The sequence below is a fragment of the Oryzias latipes genome, chromosome 9, assembly GCF_002234675.1.
Source record: "Oryzias latipes chromosome 9, ASM223467v1".
Classification (NCBI taxonomy): Eukaryota; Metazoa; Chordata; class Actinopteri; order Beloniformes; family Adrianichthyidae; genus Oryzias; species Oryzias latipes.
In genome coordinates, this window is record NC_019867.2 from 1,809,258 (window position 1) to 1,837,050 (window position 27,793).

Consider the following 27,793-nt stretch of genomic DNA (forward strand, 5'->3'; position numbering starts at 1 on the left):
GCCCTCCGTCGGAACCCGTCATACCTGAGTGGCGCGCGCCGCGGTTGCCAGGTGCGGCGGGTCTTCCGGAGCGATGTGACGCCGCGGCGGAGACGGACTTTCCGCGCACAGCGACCGGGAGGAGATCTGCCGAAGTGGTGAGTGCCCCTCCGGGTGTTTGTCTGGGGCTGACGGACAAACGAACACGTTCTCCACTTTATCCGCACGCACGGGCGCGCGCGCACACAGCTCTCTCTCTCTCTCTCTCTCTCTCTCCGCTCTTTTTGCGGGACTTCCCTCTGCGCCGGTGTCCCGCCGCCGGTCAGCCGGTGTCACCGGGAGGGTCCTGCACATCCTTTTCAAAATAAATCCACTGTTTCTGAAAATAATAGAAACAAAACAAAAAAATATAGATTTGCATCTATATTTAATATATTCTGGGCTTCATTTGTCCTGAAGTCATCATTGTCAGCATAAAAGTGGAGGATTTGTGTTGATTTGAGTGTGAAAAGCTGCTGTTGACTTCTGCTGAGATGTGTTATTATTACATGGAGCAACGTGGAAACCCAGTTGCCTTGGCGACTGTCTCCAATAATCTTGATGTCTTCTCTGTTTCTGTGCAGGCACATTTAAATGTACAGTTGTAGATAAATAAATACTGTTTAAAAATATGCTTTAATATAAGATGAGATGACAACAGGCGCCGTGTTTGATCATCACTGATGCTTTCACGCTCAGTGGAATCTGTCAATTTGACCTTTTGAGTTTTCTTTTTTTTCTCTTCCCAGAAATAAGGAAATGAGGCTGCAGGTCCCGCCTCCTGCGACAGGTGATCATGTCAGAACTTGTCAGAGCGGGCGGCGGGCGCCGCTCCTAAATGGAGCTGGTAGCCGCTCTGTTCGGTCTGCAGGTCTGCAGAGGGAAGCTCTCACAGGTCTACGGCGTGAAGCATTTCACGGCTGACACCGAGTCAAAAACGACTCGAGTGGGGAGTTTTCTCCCCCAGCTGGTGTGTTTCCACGTGTCCTGAGGGCAGAAAGGCAGCAAGCTTTGAGCCAAAACACTGGAGTCGACATTTCAATGTCATTTTCTGGCATGTTAGGAGGAGGATGTGCTCGTGTTTGTCTTTTTTTTGCTAAAACAGACAGGATTAGGTCAAAACAAGCACAAAATCGTACAGGAAACCCAGTAGGAACACGGTTATGTAACTTGTCCATGAAACAGAACATTTAAAATATATTAAAATACCTCACTTTATTCAGAAAATACCCAAAACATCTTCATATATTAATAAAAAATAATATTTTATATAACAGCTTATATTCAATTGAGAAAAACATCAATTTTCAGCCGTTTCGTTGGTTCTTCTATTGAAGACGCAGACGACGGTTAGCTGTCATTCACTTGACTTGTTCAAAGCACTGCACCCCCCCCCCCCCCCCCCCCCCCCCCCCGGGATGCGGGTCACCTCAGCCGCGGGCGCCGACACGCCTCTGAGGTGGACTGAATGTTTGAAAGGCGCAGCGGCGGAGCACGGATTGAGCCGCGCCGTCCAGACGCTGCTGGTAAAAGTCTGCTCATTCAGATCCTTCAGGGCGTTTCAAGAAAATTCAAGGGACTTGTGGGAACCAAAGTCTGAAATTGACAGATTTTTTGGATAATGTGTTTTTTTGTTTGGACTTTGCACTAAATTGAAAATAATTTTGTTTTGTTGATCATCTTTTGGATTCTGACAGCGATCGCTGGTTGTAGTTTCTGTTTGGTGAACCGTCAACCGTATCTAAGACCTGATGGGCGAGAGCGCGACGTCATCCATGAAAATATGGTTTATTCCAGCTTCGACCAAATCAAGTCAATTCAGTCGCCATTTTTTTTCTTATACAGGCGCCGCCATGTTGGAGCCAGGCGTCGGTACTAAGCAGTGATGGTCCGAGTCGGTCTGAGTCAGTAGCCGTGGTTACATGTGCAAAATATCTTGATGGGACCAATGGTCAGATTAAAATCCAACCGTGTACATGGGATCAGAAAACCTTTTTCAGATTAGAACAAACCTTCACATGGTCTCAGTTTCAGTCAGAATAAATCATGTGGGCATGTGCAGTAGTGTTGAAAATACCGGAAGAGGAAATGAGTCCCGCTGTAAACAAACCTAGCTGCCATATACATTCATGCAGCAGCTCGGCGATATACGAGACGATCTTCCAAACGTGCTTTTATTAATGTGATGAATATTATGAAGCGCCTGTTCGCTCATCATTTTATTTTTAATCCGTGTGGTCGGTGCTTTTTTTGTGAAAGAACGGAGCTGGAAGAAGGGTTAGGAGAGGCTAACACGCGCTAACAACATTTAGCCTTTGATGAACATAAATCCATGGAGGAAATGCTGCAATCTGCATCTTGGCTGCACGTAAATATGTGGGAATAACATCAGCCTTTATTTTGTCGGGACACGACTGGAAACACAAATCCACGTGATTGTTTTAACAGTTTCTAAGGACTGAGCGACATCTCTGCTTTAAAAAGTTTGCTCGTCGCCCCAAAGCCGCTGTGTGTGAGCTGACGGTCAAAGCTCTGCTCGGACACACGGTTCTCCTGAGTCCGGCAGCCGCAAACCCAGAGCGGCAGGACGGATCGCAGTCCGAATTCTCCCACACATAACAAAACAACAAAACACACACGTAACAAAGCATCCTCCCTCCCCTCAAACACAAAGTTATAAACCCGGCTGCTCTGCTCAGAGACACGGTTTGCTCGGTCCACCGAAGCCTTGGCCGTGCAGGGTCCAGACGTCACGGGGCACGAAGCGCTCCTCCCCTGCAACCCCCTCGTGAGGGGTGTAAGAGAGGGGAGAGGCGAAGAGGCCAGCGGAGCGAGGGCGGGGCGAGGGCGGGGTGGCGCTGCGCACCGCCGTTCGGTCCTTTGAGCTCAAAAGCTTTTCTGGAGTGAAACACCGTCTTTGCGTGACGTTAAACCGGAGCAGTAGTGACACACGATCAGAATGAACCGTTTACATGAACAACGATCGGATCAACAATCGGCATAACCACCTATCTCCATCGGAAAGGAATTTTGATCTGAAAGAGTCTGATCGGGGCGGAGTATTCCGAACGGCGTGTTTACATGACGCATGTTTCTTCCGATCAGGCGTTCTTTCCGATTACTTTTGTCCATGTAAACGCAGCTATTGTTTCTATGGGAACCACTCTGACGAATCACGAATAAGCTTGTTGGACACCCCTTGAAATCTGTTTTTAACGTTGGTCGTGGGCGCCAGCAGGCTCCACCTACTTTAATTTAAACATCTGATTGGTCAGTTTGTAACTTAAACTACAGAAAAAAAATAGGAAAAAAGAGCAAGAATGGTTATTCTGACCAGCAGAATGACTGGCTTTCGTGTAGACAGCGGGCACTTCCTGTTTGGAATGCCAGGGGGCGGGGCCACTCAGTACAGATATTATATACAATCGATGGTCAGAAGTGATTCCTGGCAAGCCTGAGTTTCACAGTGAAGATCTGAAATCTTTTTGGAAAAATATGCTATTTTTTTCTGTTTGCTTGTAAAAGCCTTTTACATTTTGAATTGAAGATTCAAACTTTATTGATAGTGTTAAAAAAAACAGCTGAATTCATCCACATAAGTTGAATTTTCTTTATCAAAAGTGAACGTCGTTTCTCTGGGTTTGTGTTTTTTTTGGTTGGTTAGTTTTAAGGTCGCCTGAATCTCAAACACGTGACATGGCTGCCTAAGCGTGACTGAAACCACACACGTGTTTATATGAGATCATAAAATGATCATAAACTGAGAAGTATACCTTTAGGAGCTTTTGGCGTGGTCTGCGGAGGTCCCGCCGGCCGTCTCTTCTCCGGTAACGGCGCCTTCACCTGCAGCCGTTGCTGCAGCAGCGGCGTGTTTGCATGTCATGAAACGGATCCTGAAAGCGCTTTTTCTGTTTTCACCTGAAGCTGAAAAACATGTAAACAGTGGTTTTAATGAGGAATCCTGATGAGTACACAAAAACCATTCATCCCTGACGATGAATGAGGGGAACGTCACTTTTCACGGCTCACCTGTCACATCTAGTTCCTCCGGTTCTGAAAGGAGAACCCTGCAGATGCTGGGATCTGATATGCTTGATGTGAGCACCATAACAAAGCACTTTTGCCAATATTTCCCGCTCATAACCTGCGCCGGCTGCGACAGACTGACGACCTGTCCAGGGTGCCCCCTGCCTTCGCCCACAAGTGGCCGGGATAGGCTCCAGCAGCCCTGTGACCCCGAAAGGGAATAAACGGTAGAAGATGAATGAATGAACGTATGAACCTGCGCCGGGAGAATGTTTCGGCCCCGTTTGTTACCCGGAGTGTCGACGTTCTCCACGTCTGTGGAGGCCTGCATGTGTCGGAACAAACAGTCACGGCTCTCATTTGCTGTTATCTCTGCTTGTTTCAGGTGAAAACAGAAACCAGCGCCGGGCCACCGCTTTTCTGCGGGTTTGTTAAAGGGCAGGTGCAGCCGCCGCCGCCGGGATGAGGGGAGCTCTGGTTCTCGGGGTGCTCCTGCTGCTGTCTGCAGCGGTCTGGTGCCACGGTAGGTCCCGACACTCAGATCGTCTTCTGATTTGTTTTCAAAGCCTTCCCAGTGGTCTTTAAATCAGGATTTGGACAGTTTTGGGCCAAAATCAGAAACTTGCGTTGTTTTCTAGAACATAGTTTCTGCAGAGCGGCAGGAGTTCATTAGAAATGCCCCCCGCCCCCTTCCCTCCCCACTGCTGAGAGTTCTCTGTTTACAGTCTCTCCCACTAGCTTACAGCCCCTCACACCCCCAACCTAACATTAGCGGTGCAACAAAAATGGCAACAACATCAGATCCATCCACACGAGGAAAACAAAGACGTTCATGGATCGGTTTGTCTAACGGTGGATGATTGGAAAGGGGCGGAGCACGGAGCTCGTGGCCCCGCCCAGCACACTTTTTATGTCACAAATATAATCTCTTTCAAACTGGATTTTTTTCTTCTCCTCCCGATTCACGATTTCAATAAAGGAATAATCAGAAATGCAATTTTAGGCTTAGTTTTTTTTACGTATGTCCTCCATCGTCAGAAAAAATGCCGCAAGAACATGTAATAAACGCACAAAACAGCTTTTCTTTAAAAGTCAGATTAAAGGTTAGACCTTCAAAGAGGTCTGTCCTACAGACTGTAGATGTTTTGGGTCGAATCATTTAGATGAGATTGTGTTGAGTTTTTACTACACAGGGATGTAAATGTTTTCATAAATCAATAAATGAGTTTATGTCTTTAGGCTGCTCTCTTTAAAATCAAATGTTTTTTATGGTCAAATCAATTACAAGAGCTCACAAAAAAGGCTTTAAATCTGACTCTTTAAATATGATTAGAAAAGATTTGACTGTTGGAGGATTTCTGACTATTGGTTTAGAAAAAAGTGCAGGTGGTAGAAGAATTTCTCCTTTATCGGTCCTGCCGTTGCTCGTGGTTCCTGCTGCTTTTTTTAGCCATTTATCAGGGAGCACAGCTGCACGTTGCTGTTCTCTCCCACCGACTTTTCTTTGCTTTTCTTTTTCACCGATGGAGAAAAACGGAATCACTTTACAGCCGACCGTCGTCATCACTCACAAGTCTGTGCACATGCGAGGAGAACCGGAGGAGCCGGTTTGGCAGCCCTCCTGCCGGAGACGGGGCTGCGTTCAAGGCCCCACTTTTGCTTTTTTAAGCTGGCAGGCTCGGCTGCAGTTTGTGGGTTTGATGCTGCTGTAAACAAACAGCTGCTGGATCGCAGACGAACAAACCCTTTTAAACAGACGCTAAAAATGCGTCCGAGAGGCCGATCATCCGCTGGCGAGGCGTGGAAATGACACAACATGTTGTGGAAGGAATGCAAATCATGACTGTTCATATTACACAGCTTCATAAATGTCTGCTTTAGTATGTGGAAGTGGCACTCCCTGCCTTTTCTGTGTTGTTTTCCTGTGACTTGTTCTAAAAACTCAGCTGTGACGTTATGAACCCTTCTTTTTTTTCCTTTTGTCGGTCAGACGCATCTCCGCCTGGTAAACCCGCTCTGATTGGCTGCAGATCCCCCGACAAGGAGACGTTTACGTGCTGGTGGACGCCTGGATCTCCGGGAGGCCTGCCGACCGTTCACCGCCTTTACTACCACAGAGCAGAGTTAGTGCGCCGACCACCGCCCTCCCGTTCTCCTGCTAGAGCCTCGGCCTGCAGTTTGTTTGCATTAGCCACCAGATGGCCAATTGAGTTTTAGATAAGTGTGTCCCCCCCGCCACGCCAGCTAATGACACTAAAGACAAGCGAGTGGAAAAGTACCCGGCCCTCCGCTCAGGCCGCGGTGAGCTGAACACATGCTCGCCTCCAACACTCGGGTCACCCATCCGACCTTCGTCGACCTTGGCCTGACTCATGGAAACAGGAGTAAGAAACGAGTGGACGTGTTAAAACGCAGATCAAAGGTTTCTGCAAAAGAGACTTTTCTGACAGGAAGCTGTCAAAGTAAAGCAGACGCAGAAATGTTGGTGTTAAAAATGAAAAATTTAGGCCAGACGTCTCCAAGCCCAGGGCTAAGGACCGGTAGCGGTCTGGAGGACAGTTGGTACTTCAGCAGAAAAAAAAAATGACATTTTTAGTCTGATTCTGAAGGAAGTTTTATTTTGGAAAAACCACTGGATTCTCCCCACCACATCCAAGACACGTGCCGGGTCACTCGGTCGCGTTACTTTTTTTGAAGCTCAAGCTGCTTGAACCGCTAAACCGAGACCCCAAAGCTAACAAAAAAATTAATCTAATAGGAACGTTTCTTTTGGTCGAAAGAGGAAACAGAATAAGAGTCTTCAACTTCAAAATAAAAGAAGAAGAAAAACAGGAGTCTGTACATGAAATAATGCAGAATATTCCACAGTTGGCTGTCTAATGTTACAAGGATGCTGCCAATGCGGCGTCTGACATTATAGCATCGACTTTGACAGTTATGGGTGAAAATCTAGATCCTGGTTTAATGGCTCCTACATCAAATCTAGGGGACAGAAAACGCTGAAATCAGCTGCAGATATTTTAAAAAGGATGAAAATAAACTTTTCTCTCAAAAAAAAAATATTTCTAAAAAATCAGATGCCAACTTCATCCTGGTCCAGGTCGGTTCGGGAAAATATTGTCTGCCGTTAAAGCGGTCCGCAGCCTGAAAGGGTTTAGAAAACGCTGATTTAAAGGATAGATCTGTTTATTTAGGTTTGTCCGGTAAGTTGAAGCTTCCACCTGACACACTTTTCCATGGTTTGGGTGTTCACAGGTCTAAAGTTGTCCGGGAGTGTCCCGACTACACCTCTGGAGGGAGTAACTCCTGCTACTTTGACAAGAGTCAGACCACCCTGTGGGTGGAGTACGAGCTGACCGTGGTGGCCACCAATGCCCTCGGGAACGCCACCTCAGACACCCTGAGTATCGATGTCATGAATGTGGGTGAGTTCTGAGGGGTGGAGGCGGGGCTTATGGTTCTAAAACTGCAGACTCATCAGGCATGCGGCGTGTGACGTACTTATCCCTTGTGCTATCTTGTGGGGTCCAGATGACCCCACAAGATAGCACAAGGGTTAAGGTGTTCACAATGTGCGAGCAGGGAGGGGCTTCTCTTTCAACTGTTAACCAGCGCGTGTCCAGCGGTGTACATCTTGGGAACCTCTCTCCGGGTTTTTTTCTTTCTCAGCTCCATTCCGATAAATGAAAGACTCTGTCGTCGAAAATCGTCCGAACACAAACCGCAGTTCTTGATTTCCCTCTTCGCGATCCTGTTTGTAACGGTCGACCTGGTTTAAATTTAACGGTGCGTTTTGTACGTAGATTCTGAAAATGGTCTTCAAAATGTGCGTATCTGCACATGAATGCCAGACTTCTGAAGTCCAAAATGGCCGCTTTCGTAGACTTTTGATAGAAAGTGGCCGTTGTGATGTTGAAAAACCTAACAAAGACTAAACACAGAAAAGATGGGGGAAAGAAATCAAATGAAGCCACGCTGAAGCTGCGTTTTCCTGGTCTGCAGTTTCGCTTTTCTGCCGTTCTGTCCGGAGAAAAACAAGCCTGAAACTTTGACCTCGCCCACAGAGGTCCTCTTCTTAAATTAGAAATCAACACAGCGGAGAATTACCTGCACAGGCCGAGCTAATGATTGTCTAGGTTTTATTGGCGGCATAACTATCTTGGGTTCAGTGAAGGATGGAAAAGTACTGAGCTGCTGAAAGGCGGCGTGGACGAGATAAAAGGTCCAGCCTAACGCTGGTTGTTTGTTGTTCCGGTGGTTCTGGAGATCAGGAACCTTCCTTTAGTTCTGTCTTCTCTTTCAGGTTATAAATGTTTAATCTGGAGGGATTTGAAAACGTTTTAGGGTTTATCTTTATTGGGATTCAGGGAAGGGGGCGTGTCCTTGGCGGTAATTGGTTTTTATAGGCCAAAGATGACTTGGTACAAAGATTGACCCAAACATCTCCCAACGTTCTCAATGACAGAGGAGAAGGTCCAACAGCCTGTCAGTCCACCTTAACTGGGACTGATCTGCTGTTCTGGAGGAATTCAGTCTTCTTGGCTGCTTCCACGCCGCTGCAGCATTGACCCTCAGTCGTAGTTAGAACCCTCTGCAGCAGCGTTCTGGACAACCTGGAGCCGTTCTAGAGATTTACTCTTTACTTAAACGTGTGAAGATGGAGTTGCAGTGATCAAGACGAGGAGATATAAAAGCGTGGATGAGCATCTCCATCTCAGGACACAATTGGACTCAGTTTGGTGATGTTTTTTAGATGATAAAAAAAGAACCAACAAGTGACCCGACATGAGAGTCAAGGGATAAAACCGGGTCTAGAGTCACCCAGAGGTTCCTGACAGACAGGAAGCAAGTGGACCGAACCACTGGACTATCTGGGGGAGGAGCACAGACTCGGACCTCAGTTTTGGCTTCATTTAGTCGGAAAAAGTTGTTATTCATCCAGACACCTGCGTAAAATCAGTATATTAAAATCATCGTCTCCACGTGGTTTAAATATTTCGGTTTTGGTCCAGCTGGGCTCCGGTTTTAACAAGTCTCAACTAGTCAACCGACAAATGTGTTTCCTCTTTTCCGCATGTCCACGAAAGTTAAATATAAATGATCTTTTTGTGAAAACCGATGATATGTTGGAACGGTTTGTTCTTTTTCACCAAAAGTTGCAGCAAAGAGAGATAAAAGTCTCAACATATTTTTTCTTTTTTCTTTCTTTTTTCTAACTTGTCCTGTCCAACAGCTGGGCAGACAGATGAGAGCTGAGTCTCAATAAAAGTCTCAACATATTGATGGATCATAAAGCAGCTTTGAAGCTAAAGCGTTTCCTTTCAGTGTCGCTTCACTCTGATGTTTTAAATCTGGTCTGACGGGTGTTTGTCCCCCCCCCGGTCGACAGTGCGGCCGTACCCCCCCAAAAACGTCGTCCTCCAGGTGAAGCAGAGCAACGACAACCCCTACCTGTTCATCGGCTGGCAGAGCCCCCTGAACAAAACCAAGACGTACGGATGGGTCACCATCAAATACCAGCTGAGAGTCCGACCGGAGAAAAGCAAAGAATGGAAGGTGGGTTTTCAAAATAAAACGCTTTAGTGGAGCCAAGAAAGCAGGACTTTTTTGTTAATGTTGTTGTTTTTTTTCCCATATATGTGGTGCTAAACGGATGTTTTTAAAAAGTTCTTCTCAGTTAATGTCATTTGTGCAGAGCTTCTTTAATTCTACTTCAATATTGTTCATATTTCTTCAGTCTTATCTACTTTTTTATTAAATGACATTATTTGTGCATGTTTATGTCAGGTATGTGTAGCTTTTTGCGCTCATACTGTGACTGTCTAATTAAATTCAATTAAATGATATTAAATTTGACCCCTCCCCTGGGGGAGCAGTGAGCTGCAGACACAGCCGCGCTCAGGAACCATTTGGTGGATTTACCCCCCCCAATCCAACCCCTTAATGCTGAGTGTCAAGCACAGAGGCATTGGGTCCCATTTTTAAAGTCTTTGGTATGACTCGGCCTGGGTTTGAACCCACGACCTTCTCAGGGCGGACACTCCAACCACAAGGCCACTGAGCTGGTTAATGGTTCATATGAACACTGACAATAAAGGTTTAAATTAGAGATTTAAAGATAGTTCTACTTCCAGGCTGAAGCCAAGCAGATTTCAAAGAGTTTGATGAAGCCCCAGAGATGCCCTTCGTTCTTTTTTGTCTGACCTGAATTTCCCTGAACTCTTTTTTTTCTTTCAGATCTACGACACTGACTTGCAGAGGAACTTCAGTCTGCACACGGTTGACCCCAGGGTGACCTATGAGGTGGAGGTACGCTGCGCCCTGGACCACAGCACCTGGAGCGAGTGGAGCTCCACCGCCTCCTTAAAGATCCCCGGCAGTAGGTCCACGACGCCCCTCATTGAGTGCCGAGGAGACGCCGCCGCCCTCTAAACAGTGTTTTGAACCCTCAGGCTCTCAGAAGGACAGACTCTTGTGGGTCCTGATGCTGGTCTCTCTGATTCCACTGTTGACCGCCGTCTGTGCCTTGGTTGTAAAGAGGAATTCGTAAGAACCTGATGATCTTTAGACGCTTTATATGCTGTAAAATAGAGGTAGTTATGGATATAGATCGATAGAAGTGCCGCTAATGACCTGCCGTTCCTCAGGGTGAAGCAGTGCCTCCTGCCTCCTGTTCCCGGTCCAAAGATAATTGGAGTAGATCCCAGACTTCTCAAGGTAAGACCGAGTTTTTGGAAGATCTCCAGAACATTCAGAACCGCTCCTTTTGCTCACTGTGGATGAATTCTTCCTCCCAGAGCGGGAGAGCTGAAGATGTGGTCAGCGCTCTATTCGGCAACCAGAAGTTGGCGAACATGAAGGCGAGGACGGAGGAGATGGAAGAGTTCATAAGCGTGTCGGACAGCAGGGACTGGCTCCTACCGGACGAACGCCTGTCTGAGAAGGTGAGGAGCCTGATCATCCCCAACGGCTTCGTCTTCGGCGCCAAAACCCAGAGCTTCGAGTTGGAAAAGGCTGCGGACGGCAAGGAGGATCCCGTCTTCGACAGGAGCTCGTCTCGACCCGGGGACGGCAGGACGCCGCTCCCGCCGGCGCCTGAGCTTCAGAGTCTGAGCGCAAGCCAAGATGCTGCCTCAAGGAGCGCCGGGCAGTGCCCCGCCCACAGCTACGTGGACATTCCCACGCCCGAGGACTGCCGGACGCCGGCGACCCCGGACGACTACAGCAGAGTGAAAGGCGTGCACGGCGAGGATGTCCTCCTGGAAGAAGAGAGGGTCCCGCCGTGCCCGGACGCTCAGATCCAGCTGGCCAACGTGGCGAGCGACTACAGCAGGGTGGCAGAGGTGAACAGTGACGCCACAGTGCTCCTGCAGAACCTCCCCGTCTGCAAGGAGAGGCAGCATCATGATGCGGGATGGACTGTTGGCAAAAAACCAGAGCCTCCTGGGACTGAGGTCAGCACAGGATCGTCCACACAGCTGGTCGGCAGCGGATACGTGGACTCTGTGCCAAATTTCTGTTAAGTGATCCGTCGTCATGACGACAAATGCCACACGTGGATTTTCTTTATTAGCTTTTGATCAGCGATGGACTTGGTTGGATAAAGACGTTCATGGATGACGCTCAGAGTGGAATTCATCATTTATGTTGCATCAATACGAATAGAAGTGACGGAGGATCCTCCGGCTCCTCCCTCCGTCACGCCGAAGAAGCCGGACGGCTCACCAGCTGATCTAGCCGTCTGATTGGTTTCGATGTTTTTGTGTTGCTCATAATCACCAGATTGTCGTGGCGTTTTCAGCGTTTGCTTTAAAGTTAAGCTGCAGAGGCGGGAGCTGGTGGTGGAACGTCCAACTGCTGGCACGTTCGTACGACGCCACAGCCGCTCCTCTTCACTCCTGACCGTGGTAAGCTCGTGATGTTACTTCTACAGGTATGCCGGGCTTTTGCCTTGGGTTTGGAAGGCCCTGCTTTTCCCTTTGAACAAACTTGTGGGTGATTAAACTCTCAAATCCAGCTCAGGAGTCTGTTTCTTCATTTTTCTAAATGTTTGTTCAGGGCACTGAAAGAGAAAAAAACAAGTTCAAACATTCATTTTCATTCGCTCGCAACATTTCTGCTATCTTGTAGGGTCCAGATGACCCCACTCCCCAGGAAGGCACGTTAACGTTGGGAGTGGGGTCATCTGGACCCCACAAGACAGGTATTGGCTTGTTCAGCGCACTGTCTTGTGGGGTCCAGATGACCCTCTGAACCTTTTTTCTTCAATGATTTGTGATCTTCACTGGTGTCCATGGATTACATGAAATCTTTCCACCTTTATCCACCTTTGTCATGGTAGGGAGAACACGTCAATGGAAGGGGGGGTTCATTTTAACCCCACATGATAGCACGAGGGTTAAAACGCTACGTTAAAACTTTTAAATCATCAAAAGAATGGATTCAAACCACGCACACTCATAATTTAGTATAAAACACACTTCAATATCTTTGTAGTGGCGCAGATGTGGAGCGGTCGACCGCTGATCAGAAGATTATAGCTTGGGTTCCCACATCGCCCGTCCTCGAGTTTTCATGAAAACCCCAAATTTTGATATTAGTTCAAATTTTCTTATTTCAACCTTCTCCAGAACATTTTTACTCTAAAAGATAAAATAGAAAAAACGTTAAGCTGACGGGAAGAACTGTTGGGAGATGAAGGAGCGTCTACAGGAACCGGACCCTGACCGGAATGTGGGTTCAAAGATCCAGGATGTACGACAGAAAGACCGACGGTGACGATCAAAGACTGATCCAGGTGATCAGACACTTATCACACTTCTGCCATCGGGACTCATAAAACAATCTTCGTTGTTGAACTATGAACCTGGACTTGGTACCAAACACAAGCTCGTGCTTTGATTCAATACTTCTAATTGACCAACAGGAAACAAATTGAATCTGCTTATGGAAGCAACGTTGGAATTTAAATGACATTTTTGTGTTCCTCTTATCCATCTTCTCCCTCTTAATGGGGGTCCGGACACCAAAGATACCCAGACCCTTGTCCAGAGAAACCAGGTCCTCCAGTGAATTCTGTTCTTCTATGAAGCCCATTGAGTTATATAAAGCTAAATACGGTAAATAAAACTGGATTGAATCCTAAAACCAGTTTTGCTTGCTCATAAACGCTGCAGAGTACTAGATATTTTATGTTCAGCAATAAATTGTAAAAATAAAAACCAACAAAAAAATCTTTTTCTTTCCGCCAAACTATTTATCTTAAACAGAAAAGGAACTTGTGGATTTGATCAATATTCCATTTTTCACCAAAAGATCGTCTTAACAAGTGGCAGTTCTACCCTAAACTACCCCCCCCCCCAACCCCCATTAGTAATTGTGTTTGTCCATGTCCACTTGATACAAAATACATCTAACACCATATAACACATAAAGTGGAAAATCAGCTCATGGTTGCTGTTTTCAATCCTATGATTGGCACATTTCCAGTTCTGACTGGTTAAATAAGGTTTTCTCACCATTGAGTTGTAGTAAATAGTAAATATTCATCTTCAAAACTACAGATTTGTGAATAGGGACTAAGAACCTAACATGATGGAAAGAAATCAAAAATAAACGCCATACCCACTTTAACTTAAAATCCCCAGTTCACTGGTTAAAGACGTATGAAAAGTAGTAACGTTGGGAGTTGGGTCATCTAGACCCACTAGACAGAGCTCTGAACCTTTCTTCTTCAATGATTTGTGATCTTCACTGGTGTCCATGGATTACATGAAATCTTTCCACCTTTATCATGGACTAATGATAGTTATATCATTGAACTATGAGCTAATTATAGTCATATAGAAATTTTCCCGAGTGCGGTTCAGCTCACCGCTCCCCCAGGGGATGGGTCAAATGTGGAGAAGAATTTCCCCATTGTGGGATATATAAAGTATCAATTATTATTAATATTATTTATTATTATTATTGTTTATTAATTATAATTATTTTATTATTATTATTTATTTTTTATTATTATTTCATTATTATGATGATCATTATGATTATAGAATAAAACCTTCGTGTTACAGCAGACGCACCAGTCATGACGTCTGAGAGTTGCCACTAATGTTACAAGTAAAGATAGAGCAAAAGTTTGAGAAGAAAATGAAAGCTTAGAAATCATCGTCTTGTGGTCCCTAGAGTTGGGGTTAGCTGCTGTCGGCTAAGCGCTCGTAGATGCAGGGGGCGCCAATTCACAGCTTTCAGGACACTGTGATGTAAGTAATAATAGGAACCCATGGCGGTGCAGGTCCCCCCCAGCGCTATGCAGTCGCCCCTTTGAATTGGCGCCCCGGGCAACTTCTCATATGGCCCATGCCTAAAACCGCTACAGATCTTAACTACAAACATCAAACAGCTGAATTTATGAAGAACATTCAAATAATATTATTTTGACAAACATTTCACAAATGTTTATTTTTGAAGTTAAATTAAATGTAAACTATTCGAATTGTTTTAAAGATAGAAGTTTTCTAAACATGGAAAAGATTTTCATCTCTTCTCATTTCACCTTTAGACCGAACATTACTTTGGATAACAGTCCTTTTTTTTTATTTGACTTTAATAGTTTGTACTTTTTTCCACCACATTTCTGTGCAGAAACATGAAGAAAAATAATCTCTAATGACTTAATGAAACATTCTTTCATCAAGAAATTTATCGTGTCGTTTTATTGCATCTAACAGCCTTCGTGATTTTTATTTGATATCAAGAAGATTTAATTAAATTTAGTTCATAGAATTGTGTTTTAAATTGTTTCTAAAATTCAAAATAACATTTCTCTTTGAGCAATTTACTCCACAGACGTCTTCTTTTTTTGTACTCACATTGTGTTGTTAAGAAAACCGTTTGATTAAAATAAACGACATAAACTCTTCAGGGAGATCAAGCATTTGAATTCCTGAACTTTCTGCATGCCTTCCACGTCCATCATGAACGCCTTCGCTGCACAGAGGAACTCATCTGGAAACGACGTGTTCTGTCACCGTTTAAAGAACAAAATGTTTCAACCTCACAACTCCTAAAACCTGCTGCAGCTCACAGGCTGAAATGATCCACACCAAATAGTTTGTTTTTCATTTCACAGGATGGGTTTCTAAAAGAGAAAACACTGGAGAGTAACGAAACTAGAAAACCTGCTTTCATTTCTTCCTCCAAAGCATGAACAGCCGTTTTCGACACATGCTGGAAATGCCCTTCACCTATCGGTTCTTTTAGTGATAATCCTCTTAAAATGCAAGTTTCCATCTTTAACAAAGATCCTCCGCATGTGTTTTTCTGCAGGCCGTCATGCAAAAAAAAGACCTTTTTCAGAAGCAAACACATTAAATGCAACTTTTCTAAGAGGAGGCTTTGAAACTGGATGAAGTGTGCCGTTCTCCTGATTTGTGCTTTGCCGTAATTCCTTGCATGAGGAAAAAGAAAAGCTGGGGAAAATGTGTTTTACTGTCTGGTTTATTGCAGCAGGAACCCGGTAGCAGACTCTTATGCAACGCTGCCCTGCTGATAGGAGACGGGAACAAACTCTTCTCCTGCACATTCCAAAGATTCTCAATTAGGTTAAAGTTGGAAATCGGTGCAGTCGAATGATTTTCCATGAGCGCCTACTCTTTCAGTTCCACTCTGATGACTTCTGATGTTTACGTGCAAAACAGAACCCGATGAAATGGTCAAATGTAGACGTTTGGAACCGAAATATTTCTATTTTTTTCATACATGTATGCATGTCAATATTCAAAACCACATTTAACTTAAAAGAAACGGCGTTTTTTCTCTCCGTTTCTCTTCGTTTTCCTGACTTCTAGACACTTTCATGGAAAGTTTTGGACATAAATTCCAACACATTTTATGGCTAAAAATCGTGTAAAGACGCATATGCACTTGTTTTTCAGTCTCATTGACCGATTCTACGGTTACAGATCTGCATATACTTTTGATGCACACAAAGTCGATATCAGAACAGAAACTGACTTTCTAAAATCTTTGCTAACAAATATTTTGGGTATTTCTGCAAGTGCAGGCGTAAACGCTTGTTATAGCTTTCCATTTATTTACAGATTTCACTAAAAATTTGAGGTTTTGTCTCCTTTATTACCTACAGAAATGTGAATTTAAAGCTGGGGAAGCTAAAGGCGTTCGCTGAAAAGGTTGATGCCGAAACTGCTGAAAGATTTCCCTCAGCCAGATACCAGTTTGAACCCACAACCTCCCAGTCTCAGGGCACACACTCCACCACTTGAGCAAAGAAGGTTAAAGGACTAAAGTTAAACGGCGTGTGAGCGGCGTGTGCCAGAAGCATCGCACGCCGGGCGTTTCCGGCCATCCCGTCTTTTCAAACGTGTTTGGACTCGTCTTTTCGCCCCTTGGAGAGCGGATGGACCAGGTGTGGAGGTGTCCCTCACACAGGAAGTGGACTTGAACAACGAGTACAACAATATCTGGGTGTTTCCTCCTTTATTCAGGTTGATTCTATTGACGTAGTGGGTCAACTGGACCCGGTTCATCTGGAGCGAGTGTCTTCACAAATAAAGGTTTTTGTAGCTCTAAACTAAAAGTACCACGTTTGTCTTCTTAACATCAGAAGATCTTTTATTTACATCTTTTGAGCCTAAAACTTCCTTTCTGAGCTCTTTCACATTAAAAGCTTCACATTTCCTTCAGTCAGTCTTTTTCCTCCATCCGTCTCTCTCCAGCTGGTTGTGACATCCCTGATAGATACTCAGATGAAGAGGATTTCCACGTCATCTGGATCAGAACTTATTCTCAAATGAGAAAACAAAAGTAGTTTATGAAAATTGTGGGGAAAAATGTATTAAACAAGTGCGTTAACCAATATCAACTCTTCTGCTCCTCAAAGGTTTCTGTACATTCATGGTCTAAATGCAGGAAGTTCAGCTGCTCCTCAAAGTTCAGAAATGTGCCATTTTCTTTTGTTTCCCAGAATTTGACTGTAATGAAAAAAGAAACGATTCTATTTAGAACAAGATCGTTTGAACATGTCAAAATTAAAAAATAAGAACGTTTGGTCAGAACTTACTGTAATGTGGTTTCTCAGGTTCTGCTGTGACAGAACCAGAAGCAGGTTCCTCGGTCGGGTTATGACTGAGCCGCTCCTCTGCAGTTCCGCCGCCGTCTGCCTCTTCCTGCTGGTCTCCCGGCTCCAGGCTGGACACCAGAACCTCGTAGGCCTTTCTGGCCTCGGCCGACAACTCGATCATCTTGTGGTAGTGATCCTGCGGGCGCCACACGTTTCCGGCCGTTCAGAAATTGTTTCGTGGGGTTTGAGCCTGTGTACTGGATGTCCGCCTGACCTGAGCGCCGTCGTAGTTGAAGATGCCCACCAAGCTGACGGGCACGGCCTTGTTGACGCAGTGTCCCAAAGCCTTCCTGGACAGGGCAAAGACGAAGGGCACGGCCTGCTCCCGACACGTCTGGATGATGGTGTGGAGCGCCTCGTCCAGGCCGCCTGTGAGGGTCACAGCCTTAGTCCCCCCCAGCCGTCACCACCGGTCCTATCTTTACCGTATCTTCACTGCCATGAGGCGCACTTAAGTCTTACATTTTCTGCAAATGCACAGGGCGCCCAATGCTGCAGCCCTAATGTTGCTGTGTGACTTCAGCAAAGCGGACGTAGGAGAGGACAGCGTGAGAACGGTGAGGAGGGGAGTGAGGGCGTGAATGAAGACAACACCCCCCACGCCTGAATAGGACTAAAGTGCAGCAGCTGCAGAGAATTCCAGATGAACGAATCAAAGCGGAGGAAGCTGAAAAAAGCAACTTCCAGCGGATTGCGGTGAAAAGCCGTCCATCTTCCGCCGCTGCGCCGGGCGAGCTGGACTGTAGATGCCTGACGACTGTAGATGCCGGCGTCCTTCAGGAGGAGCCGCACGGCACCGAGCCGGACTCCCACGATGACGAAAGGAACCCGGCGTGTTTGATAGAAATGTTCATTTCAGATCCAGAAGAGGAGGACTTGGATGGATGTTTAGATGCTGATTGATGACTGAAAAAATAAATCCCAACCAACTCAGTTTTGCTCCCGCTGCCGGTTTTAAACACACACCAACACGCGTGTTTTACCGGTATGTGTTAACGTGGCCGCGCCTTAAAACCCGGTGCACCTTTTGGATGTGTCAAATACACTGAGACCGCGCCCCATGGTCGTGAAAATACGGTAAATGCTCCAGTCAAACACGTGGAACACCAGCTCGGCCGCTGGTGAAGAGCGGCAGCAAGAGGATCTTCATCCCTTTAACACTGGAGGTGTCACCAACAACACCAAAATAACACACCAGCTCTAAACTACAGAAGCTCTTCAACCGTTCACTAAATTCCCGTTTTTCCGATGAAGTCTGATGGACACAAAAGCTGCTGTTCACCGAATCCGGTTGAAGAGTTACGGTAGAACGTCAACATGGGCGCTAAAGCTAAAAAGATGGAAACGGTTAGCTTCCTTTTCAGGAGCAGTTTTTTCTACAGATTCTACAGATTAAAACGTCACTTTTCCCACCTCAGAGGTTTGACTTTGGAATAAAGGAACTGAAATAAGAATTGGGATGACTGACAGGTCGTGGAGAAGCTCCACCTGGGAGTCACAGCTTGGATCAGAACCAGTGACGGGGCGGCGGGGAGGAGCCGGTACCTTTGGACTGGATCTGTTCACAGTTGGGCGAGATGATGACGCACTTGACCTTCCGGAGCTTGAGGTGCTTCAGGACCTCCCGGAGCCCCATGACGAGCCGCCGCTTCATGCGGGCCTTGATGGGGTCCTTGTGGTACAGGCGGTCCTGGAAGCGGACCAGCTCCTTCAGGAGGACGGTGACGCACTCGTCCACGTCCTTCCTCAGCATCTGGCTGCAGTAGCTGCCGAAGAGGAGCAGAGCTGTCAGAGGAGCGGTGAGGAGGACTTCTCCGACATCAGACACTCACTCTCTGAACTTCCTGCTGTGGATTTTAGGTACATTTGCTGGGGGGGGCACAGGTGAGGTCGCGGTTTGCTGAACGGTTTTGTCCTCGTTTGCCTCTTCTTCTGGGACTGGATTTGGTTCGTTTGACTCCATCGGATCGTCAGGTTCTCCTCCAGAACTGTCCAACCCAACGGCATCTGCAAAAACCAGAATGACCATCTAGAGCCGTTAGAAAGGAGGAAGAGCGGTTGGATGGTTTTAGAATGACAAATGGTTGTTAACATGAAATAACTTCTAAAAGCAAACAAATTATGATTGACGTGTTTGTTTTTTTTGTTTTACCATAAAACAGATCCATTGCAATGTTTTGGAAAAAAGGCCCATCAGATGCTCATAGTTGAGTGCAGGAGCCTCGTGGAGCGTTTGGTCTGGTGGTCTGGGGAAAATGACCTGCAGCTGAACGTGGCCAAGACTAAAGAGATGGCGATTGACTTTAGCAGGAGAAAGTCTCCGCCCTCCCCACTCTGTATCGCTGGGACGGATGTGGAAATTGTCTCGTCCTACAAGTTCCTGGGTGTCCATCTGGACGATAAACTGGAGTGGTCCACTAACACTGAGGCGGTTTACAAGAAGGGCTCGAGCAGACTTTACTTCATGAGGAGACTCAGGTCCTTCGATGTCTGCAGTTGGAAGCTCCACATGTTCTACTGGTCTGTCATGGCGAGCACCATCTTCGTTGCTGCAGTGAGCTGGCATCAAAGCCAAGGACGCCAACAGACTGAATAACTCATTAGAAAAGCAGGGTCTGTCCTTGGCTCCAAGCTTGCCAATCTGGAGGAGGTAATGGGGGACAGACTACTGGCTAAACTGGGGACCATCATGGACAATCCCTCCCACCCCCTCTTCAGGGAGGTGGACAACCTGAGAAGCAGTTTCAGCGGCAGAGTTATACGCCCCCGCTGTGCCAGAGAACGATACAGGAAGTCATTCCTGCCATCAGCCATTAGACTCCACAATTCATCTGGCAGACTTGGATGTACATAAGATTTTTTTGAGAGTTCTAGAGTTTTTTCGACTGTATAGTTATTTTATTACTATTTTATTCAATTTCTTCCTCTTTTCTTCCCTGTATATTTTGTGTCTGCTGCTACTACAACTAAATTTCCCTTCAGGGTTTAATAAAATTGATCTTAAATCTTGAATCTTCCCATTAGAAAGGATTACATGTATTAGGACAGGGGAGTGTTGGAAGGCATGTGAGGTCCTCTAAAAACGTTTGTGAGGAGAATGGATCTGTGGACGACCAAGACTAAAAATACTCTGTAAACCTTCACTATTAAAAAAAAAAAAGGATTTGTATTGGAAAAATGTCTCAAAGGATGGCTTCCCTTTTATTTCCTGACTAGTAGAGGTATATCTGTTTTTGTTCTTATATGTTTAGTTGTTTTTATTGTTTTTCTTTTGCATGTTTGTAATTATGTTTGATGATGTACCAAAAATTAAAAAATACAAACGAACCATGAAATCCCTTTTTTTGGAGCTGGACCCCTCCTTGGAGGAAACACCAGAGGTTTGGACTCCAGTCATGGATTTGATTACGGTGGACCAAAGGATGAATGGAGCCTTTTGACTCACAAAGACTGACTTTGCCCACCGGCCAAAGGTCAAAAAGTAGTAAAAAGTACGCTGCCGTAGACGTGTGCGTCTGCCGTCGGCACAACACCCGACACAATCCAACCAATCAAACTGCAGGACATCCAATGAAGACGATCTGTCCAACTGCCAGATTCCATTTGCAGAAGCGATTCCAAAGGTTTCTACATGCAGGAATTAAAACGACAGTTTGCAGCTCGAAGATAACAGACAGAGACTCCATGACGTCCAATTTCCTCCAACACTTGTTGGTTGCACGAAGAACGGCAAGTTTCTGAAGGAAAGCTGATGCTAGCTTACCAGCTAAGTCCCTGCTAGCTGCATCGTTCAGTCATCTTCTTTCACAGGTCGTAAAAGCATCTGTGTTTGAGAAAATATTATTACTCTGTTGCTGAAAAAAGACTTCAAGCTTTCTAAAGGAAGACCCGTCACCCAATCAGAAGCTGGTCATGTTGGTGATCTGGGTGAGTCCAGAACTAACACAGAACAATCTGATCGTTTGTTCTCCTGAACTTCAGAAGTTTTCTTATTCATACTAAATGGTTCCTCTAATTTTACATTTATTTAGTCCCTCCTCAGACTCATGCGGGACAGGAAGTGGTTGAACAGGGAGACAGGAGCAGCGCTGAAAGCGTCCGACGGTAGAGATCACCGCACCGGCAGAGTCTCTGAATGATGTCATGAACGCAGACATGAAGACGTGGAGCAAACCGGATCTCTCAACCTCATCCGTGTCTTCCATGTAGCGATGAGGCTATAAACCAGGGGTCGGGAACCTTTTTGGCCAAGAGAGCCATAAACGCCACATATTTTGAAATGTAATTTCCAAAGAGCCATTAATGTAGTGTCCCTTTCCCACACTGAGGCACGGAGACTTAACCTCATTTAAGGTTCTTTATTCTGATTACTGCAGACCGCAACGAACGCCGTTCAATTAATTCAGCAGCTCCTGAATCTCTCCCGCCGAGACAAGAGCGCTTCTCCCAACTTTATATTCGCTCCTGCCGCGTCAGCCCTCCCATTTCCCTTATTTGGCCCATAGCTGAACCCCATTGGTCCAAACTACCTAACAACCACCTGAGCGACAGAACTGAGAGCCAATCAGATCTCTGCTTGATGCGTTTAATGAACCCCAGAACTTTTAATGCGGCCCAACAGCCAAGTTAAACTAAGTCCGCAACAATATGTTTAAAACTAAATATACAAATGAATGTGTGCATTTGATGTAATTTCAACATTTTTAAAGTACAATAAGTCTGTGGATTCTTTTTAATAATATCGTTATGCTGTTGCTAATAAATGATGAGTATTTCTCATGGTAGTTTAGCTGATGGTCTAGTCTGGTTGATCCGTGGTGAGTTTCTGCTTCGTTCAGGCGTTGAGACTTTAAACGTGATCGTAGGTCTGAATGTTCTGTAGATGTGACAAAGACTGCTCACATGCAGACGTGGAGTCAAACACACACTCACACGCTGCAGTGAGTGACGGGCAGCGGGTTTTACGTTATTACAATCCCTGCGCGGTTCACCTTACTGGCCGTGCCCCCCCCCCCGCTTTCTTCCTCTAACATCCCGTCCCCTCAACTGCACGCTCTTTCTCAGAGACGGGAGCGCGTAATTTTAGGCACGGCAATTCACAGGTTTCCGGCTGGTACAAACTCTGTGAAATAATAGATAATAGTAACTGATAGTGCTGGTGTAGATTTTGTTCTCCAAGCACCGCTACTACTGCGCGCCCCTGGCATCGCATCGCGCCAGACAAGGACTGGTCTAAAAAAAAAAAAAAAAAAAAAAGTATAATTAAAGATTTGTCTGTGGGCCACATGTGACCATCAAAAGAGCCATAGGTTCCCGACCCCTGCTATAAACGTTGGACGGTAGCTCCTCCCACATGCGGCGGGAGCAGCAGGATTAGGAACTCCAGCAAATGATGTGGCGTTTGGTGCATAAGAAGTCAACTATGTGAGAGGTTCCTCCCCTGAAGAACTCAACAGAGCGTTTCCTCTTACACAGCAGAACCAAATGAGTGCCGGTGTGAAAGTCCTGGTCAGATAGCAGCGGCGTGCGTATGTAGCGTTTGCTCACCTGTGTTCTCCTCACGCTGCTCCTCCGCGGCGTCATTTCTAGACTCCTGCTCGTTTTCTGGCAGCAGACCTCTCTCCTCCAACAATCGCTTTTGTTTCCGTTCTTCTCTTTCTTTCAAAATGACCTAAAGATCCGGCAGAAGAAGAAGAACTCTTGGGTAAAAAGCCGTTTCCACGCAGGGCGTTTCAGAGCCAAAGGGCGCACACACCTTCTTGAGAGGAGTCGGTTTCTTGGCTTTGGGCACCTCTCTCTGTTTGCCTTTCTTCACCAGAGGGCAGGTGGAGTCCAGAGGGTTGTGCGCCACTTTCTCCTGCTGCCATGGAGGCTTTTTCTGGGCTAAGGCTTGCTTGTGAACGACAGGCAGTCCTCCACCAACTGCACAAAAGGGACTTTTAAAAGGGCAAACTTTCAAAGCAAGCGAGTGCGTCACCTGGCGGCGACGGAGGAGAGCGCCGACCTGAGAGACTGACTGGCTTGGCCTCCTGCTTGGATCCCTGGAATCGCTGCTTCTTCTCCAAGGCCGCCAACATGTTTCCGATGTCCAGCTGGACGGGAACTTTGCTCTTTTTGCCGGAAACTTTCTCAGCTTTCTGTGGAGTCAAAGACAGGAGGCGAGTTTGCGAATGTTCTGTTGAAGAGAAACGCTAAAGTGAAATCGAAACAAACCTGACTTTTTCCAATGGGTGACTTTTTCAGGCTCGGCTCTGCAGACAGAAGCTGGTTCTCCTTTATAAAAAAAAAAAAACACCACAAAACCAGCTTCATTTATGTAGAAACTGAGTTTTCGTGTTGCAAATGACACTTGGAGGATTTTCTACCTCGCTGTTTAGCTTCGTGCTACTGCTGGTTATGAACATCTCAGCTCCTTTCGAAGCGACTCCCAAACCAGGAAACTCAAGTTCATCCTGAACAAAAATGGAAAAATCTCCTGGCATGAAGGGAAAACCAAAAGCTTCAGGAGAACAGAGAACAAACCTCGAATTTGGGGGGTCTTAGCGGGACGGCGGGGCTCTGCGGCTCCGCTGCAGCGTCATTAGCGCCGCCTTTAGCCTTCTTCTTCTTCTTCCTCTTTTTCTTTCCTGGAGCTTCGTCGTCTTTTGGTTCTTCTGTCTGACGATGACGAACGAAAACTAATCAGGCAACAACTTTAGACATGAACGCAAAAACGATTTCATCCAACAATCAGGACGAAGTAAAAAACTTTTGCATGAACTGAAAAACATTTTTCTTAATCATTTTAAAATCTCAAAGAATTATGTTGCAATTAGAATAAATAAAATTTGATTCTCAATTGTATAAAATCATTTTTTATTTTATTTAATAACTTCACAATGTGTGTCGTTTGTTAGCTAAGCAGCCGATAATGCAGGACCCCACTTCACTCAACATCACCTAGAACAAAACAGAAATGAAAGAATCTTTTCTATATTTGGCATGAAGGGGTTAATGCCGTCATCTAGCGCTGCATACGGTGGCTGAGAGGTGGAAGACAACTTTACATTTAAGATTCAACAACAACAAATCCCAGAACAAATGAACCAACACTGAAACACAACAACGAAAGCAGAGACACGGCTTCTACCAGAAAGGGATGTGATATAAAACCAATCGTGTACGATTCACATCTCATAGCTGAACGATACGAGGAAACTTGAGATATTAGTGATGAATATGGCGATGACGATATAACTTGCGGCACATAAACAAGTAAAGAAAACAACCAAAAACATCTTTTCCATGTCACTGCAACAGTTTAATTGAAATAAGTCAACATAACTTCAATTATAGTTCAAATGACCCTCGTCTACATCTAACATATAAGAGCTCCATTTGATTGGTCGATGATATGAAGGGATTTATCTGATTCGTTAAATACTTTAAGCTGCCTTAAGATTGTTTTAGCACCATTTGTCACAATTTTCAGCGTATTTCGCGATGTTGCACAGCTCGATATCGCAACAACAGGCCTACACTCATCATATATTTAATTTAATTAGGAAAAATCCTTGAATTATGCATCTGGGGTGAACATCTAAACTTGTTTCAGGTTGACCCCGACAGGTGGATGATCGGATGACTGACAGGAGAAAAGTGCAGCGATGCAGAACAACTCTGACAGGAAAAACGAGGAAACGGGGGAGCTGCAGGCGGGATGCATGTGAACGTCTGCACAAACAAAAATGTGTTTGTTCATTTTCTTCATGAATGTCCTCCGTCATCAGAAAAAACAGTCTCTTCATCAGAGCGGCTCTTTGACAGGAAGCGCTTCAGCAGCAGCTTTTGCAGCAGGAAAGGCTTTTAGAACGACATTTAAAGCACTCAAAACTGTTGGGGGCTCTCTGCACAAAACTCACCAAAAAACACCACATTTAAAGGACAAAAAGAGGTTTTTTCTTCTAAATGAAAACAACAAAGTCAGAAGATTTTAACCAAAAGGCTGAAAAGGAAAACAGTTGAAATGAAGCAAAGACTAAAAAAGCCTAAAAAATGTCTTTTTGGATGAGAAAACAACATAACTTTAGTGGTTCCTGCATGGATCAAACTAAAAACACGTTCTTCATGTTCAGAACCGTGTGGTCTAACCTGAAAGCTGCTGGTCGTCTGCTCGGCTCTGACGGGTTTCTTTGGAGGCTGGGAGGCAACGTTAGCCCAGGACTTTCCCGCCGCTGTAACCAAACACAGACGGACGGCTGAGCGGAAACCTCTGAGGGCTGCAGGTGATCAAAGACTGAAAACGACAGGCTCACCTGTTGGGACGGCGGCAGCCCCCGGTTCACCATGGGGGGCATTTTGAGGAGGGTCAGAGTTCCCGACAGCCTTTTAGAGAGACAGAATGTCAGAGCCGAGTGTAAATGTGTGATGGCAGCCGACTGTTTTCGGGTGATGAGCTCACCGTCCAGACCTGGTTTGCTGTTTGGGGGGGTTTCGGTTGGGGGTCTGGACCCCAGCGGTCTTTCTGAGCTGCTTCTTTGGACAAGGACACACTTTCCAGCTGTGGAAAATCCACCATCTTCCCCTCAAACTGAAGCAGGTTCGCTTGGACTGCTGCTGAGTTTTGGGCTCCTCTGGAAGCTGAGAGGTTTACCAAAGAAAAGCGCCGACACAAGTCATTTCTACATACCATAGAAATGATGACACTCCCACACGGATGCACGGAAAGGTCATACATGACCTTACATTTAGCACGTCTGGTGTTTGGTACCTCTTTTCTGTCGCTCTGCTGAGTTTCTGCCCACGTTTCTTCCCTGAAAGTCTCTGCTGCTTTTGGAGGTCTGTAAGGACCAGATACTCGTTGGTAGAGTTCATTTTCCAGACCAGTTCACACATATGCAGGGTCAAAGGTCGAGGCCTCGCCAGGCAGCAAACACGTAGCTATTACGACACACATTTGAAGGCAAAAATCACAGGAGCTCCTGTGGAAACGCCGCTTTCACGTTAGTGGGTCAGTTAACTAATAAAAACTGTGTTTTTAACGGGTTCTTGCAGCATTTTTCCAATGGAGCTCCAAGCTCCGCCCCTTTTATTGTCATCCACCTGCAGACAAATAGATCCATGCAGGTCTCAGTTTTCCTGGTCTGAGCTGGAATCTGGATCCAAACTGGACGGATGGACAGATCTGATATTGCTGCCAATTTTGTTGCACCGCTAACGTTAGGCTGGGGGGTGTGAGGGGCTGTAAGCTAGTGGGAGAGATTGTAAACAAAGGGGATGATGGGAAAATACGGCTTGCCAACAGTCCCGCCCACAACTCAGAGGTGAATTTCTAATAAACTCCTGCCGCTCTGCAGAAGCTATGTCTTAGAAAATGGAGAGCACTGACTTAAATGGACAGTCCTCCGTCAATCCATCAAGAACTCGGTTTCCCCGTGTTTGTGTGAGGCCGTCACCTTTGACCTGTGCCAGGACCCAATGGGCACTGCCGTATTTGTGAACTGGTCTACACTTAGGGAAAAAGTCCGACCTTCACTCCTGGATCTCGTTCGGCCCGGTTCCTCTGCGGGAAACCGGCGCTGGTCTCCTGGACCGGACAGCCAGAACTTCCTGATACAGTGTTTGCTCCATGTTTGGGGCCTAAATCTGGCCAGGTCCTAAACAATATCGACAGATTTCGGGGGTGGTAAAAATGGAGTCGGCTCGGATGTGGAAGGAACTAGCAGAACCTCCAGAATCCACACACCTTGAAGGGTTTGGTGACGGAGCAGCAGCTGTGGCAGCAGAGAGCCGCTTCACCTCCACGCTGACAGGAGCAGCTCTGCTCTGCTGGGTTCAGGAAAACACGCCATATAAACCACATTTCCCAAAAACACTTTCGCAACACTTTAATCCCCCGAATTGTTGAGTAACTCCGGTTACTTAACTCGAGGTTTTATCAAGATAAAGGAAGGCTAACTTATAAGCGCTTTAACTTTTGAGCCCTCGGTCATGTTTAAAATTAACTTGTTTCGTGTAATTTTTAAACTACTAGCTAACTTTGAAGCCGCCGGTTTTAAACTTCTAATTAAGAAAACACTTCACACAAGCGCGCGCTAGTAGCTCCTGTTAGCTTAAAACGGTTAGCTTAAAAACAGACGTAATATTACCGCTTCCATCTTCTGTCGCGTCTCCAAGTCCATCACCTTTTCGCGTGTTCATTTGAGCTCCTCTGCGTTTTCAAACTCCGCATTTCAGCGTTTATCTGCTGCTCAAAGCGCCGGGAAACGGTGCACCGGCAGCCTCCGGACCACGCGCAGCTAGCTGACAGAAGCGGCGGATGTTTACACTGGAGACGGCGATACAGCGACCCCCTGCGGCGGGATGCAGCAGTGCACCGTGGAGCGGATCCAGTGTTTTTTAATTACATCAGAAAACGACTGAAAAGCTCAAATGTTTTACATTTTCACATTTTCTCTGCATAATCATTATAATAGATTAGAATTAGAAATTCAAAAACAGTACTTTTTTGATGAAGTGTACAGAGAATTTTTAAACATAAATGGCAAAACAAAGTTTAAACAATGTATTTGTCACTTATTAAACTTTTTAAGCATTTTTTTAAAGAGTTTATATTTTAATGAAACTATT

At 45.8% G+C, this 27,793-nt stretch overlaps 2 protein-coding genes across 7 annotated transcripts; one reads left to right on the forward strand and one right to left on the reverse strand.

Moving 5' to 3' along the window:
* On the forward strand, window positions 1–12,060 carry LOC101171416 (prolactin receptor). Its single transcript, XM_004072093.4, has 9 exons — window positions 1–137; window positions 4,430–4,567; window positions 6,035–6,167; window positions 7,300–7,469; window positions 9,434–9,600; window positions 10,282–10,423; window positions 10,497–10,590; window positions 10,692–10,761; window positions 10,842–12,060. The coding sequence occupies exons 2-9, from the start codon at window positions 4,507–4,509 to the stop codon at window positions 11,565–11,567; spliced, it is 1,563 nt and encodes a 520-aa protein (XP_004072141.1). The 5' UTR covers window positions 1–137; window positions 4,430–4,506; the 3' UTR covers window positions 11,568–12,060.
* Window positions 11,995–27,500, reverse strand: secisbp2 (SECIS binding protein 2). 6 transcript variants are annotated; one of them, XM_011478752.3, is made up of 18 exons: window positions 27,313–27,497; window positions 26,910–26,989; window positions 26,694–26,820; window positions 25,935–26,004; window positions 25,635–25,804; window positions 25,480–25,549; window positions 25,316–25,398; window positions 23,708–23,842; window positions 23,551–23,637; window positions 23,399–23,458; window positions 23,190–23,322; window positions 22,941–23,107; window positions 22,733–22,856; window positions 19,018–19,192; window positions 18,731–18,951; window positions 17,400–17,554; window positions 17,126–17,321; window positions 16,526–17,036 (listed from the first exon to the last, which is right to left on the reverse strand). In XM_011478752.3, exons 1-18 carry the CDS (start codon window positions 27,343–27,345, stop codon window positions 16,924–16,926), a joined length of 2,199 nt encoding a protein of 732 aa, XP_011477054.1. In that variant the 5' UTR covers window positions 27,346–27,497; the 3' UTR covers window positions 16,526–16,923. The 6 variants fall into 6 exon arrangements, with proteins under 6 accessions (XP_020561305.1, XP_011477054.1, XP_011477052.1 ...); XM_011478750.3 differs by having other exon boundaries at window positions 25,626–25,804; XM_011478751.3 differs by having other exon boundaries at window positions 26,910–26,992.
* Window positions 27,501–27,793: the final 293 nt, after the last annotated feature.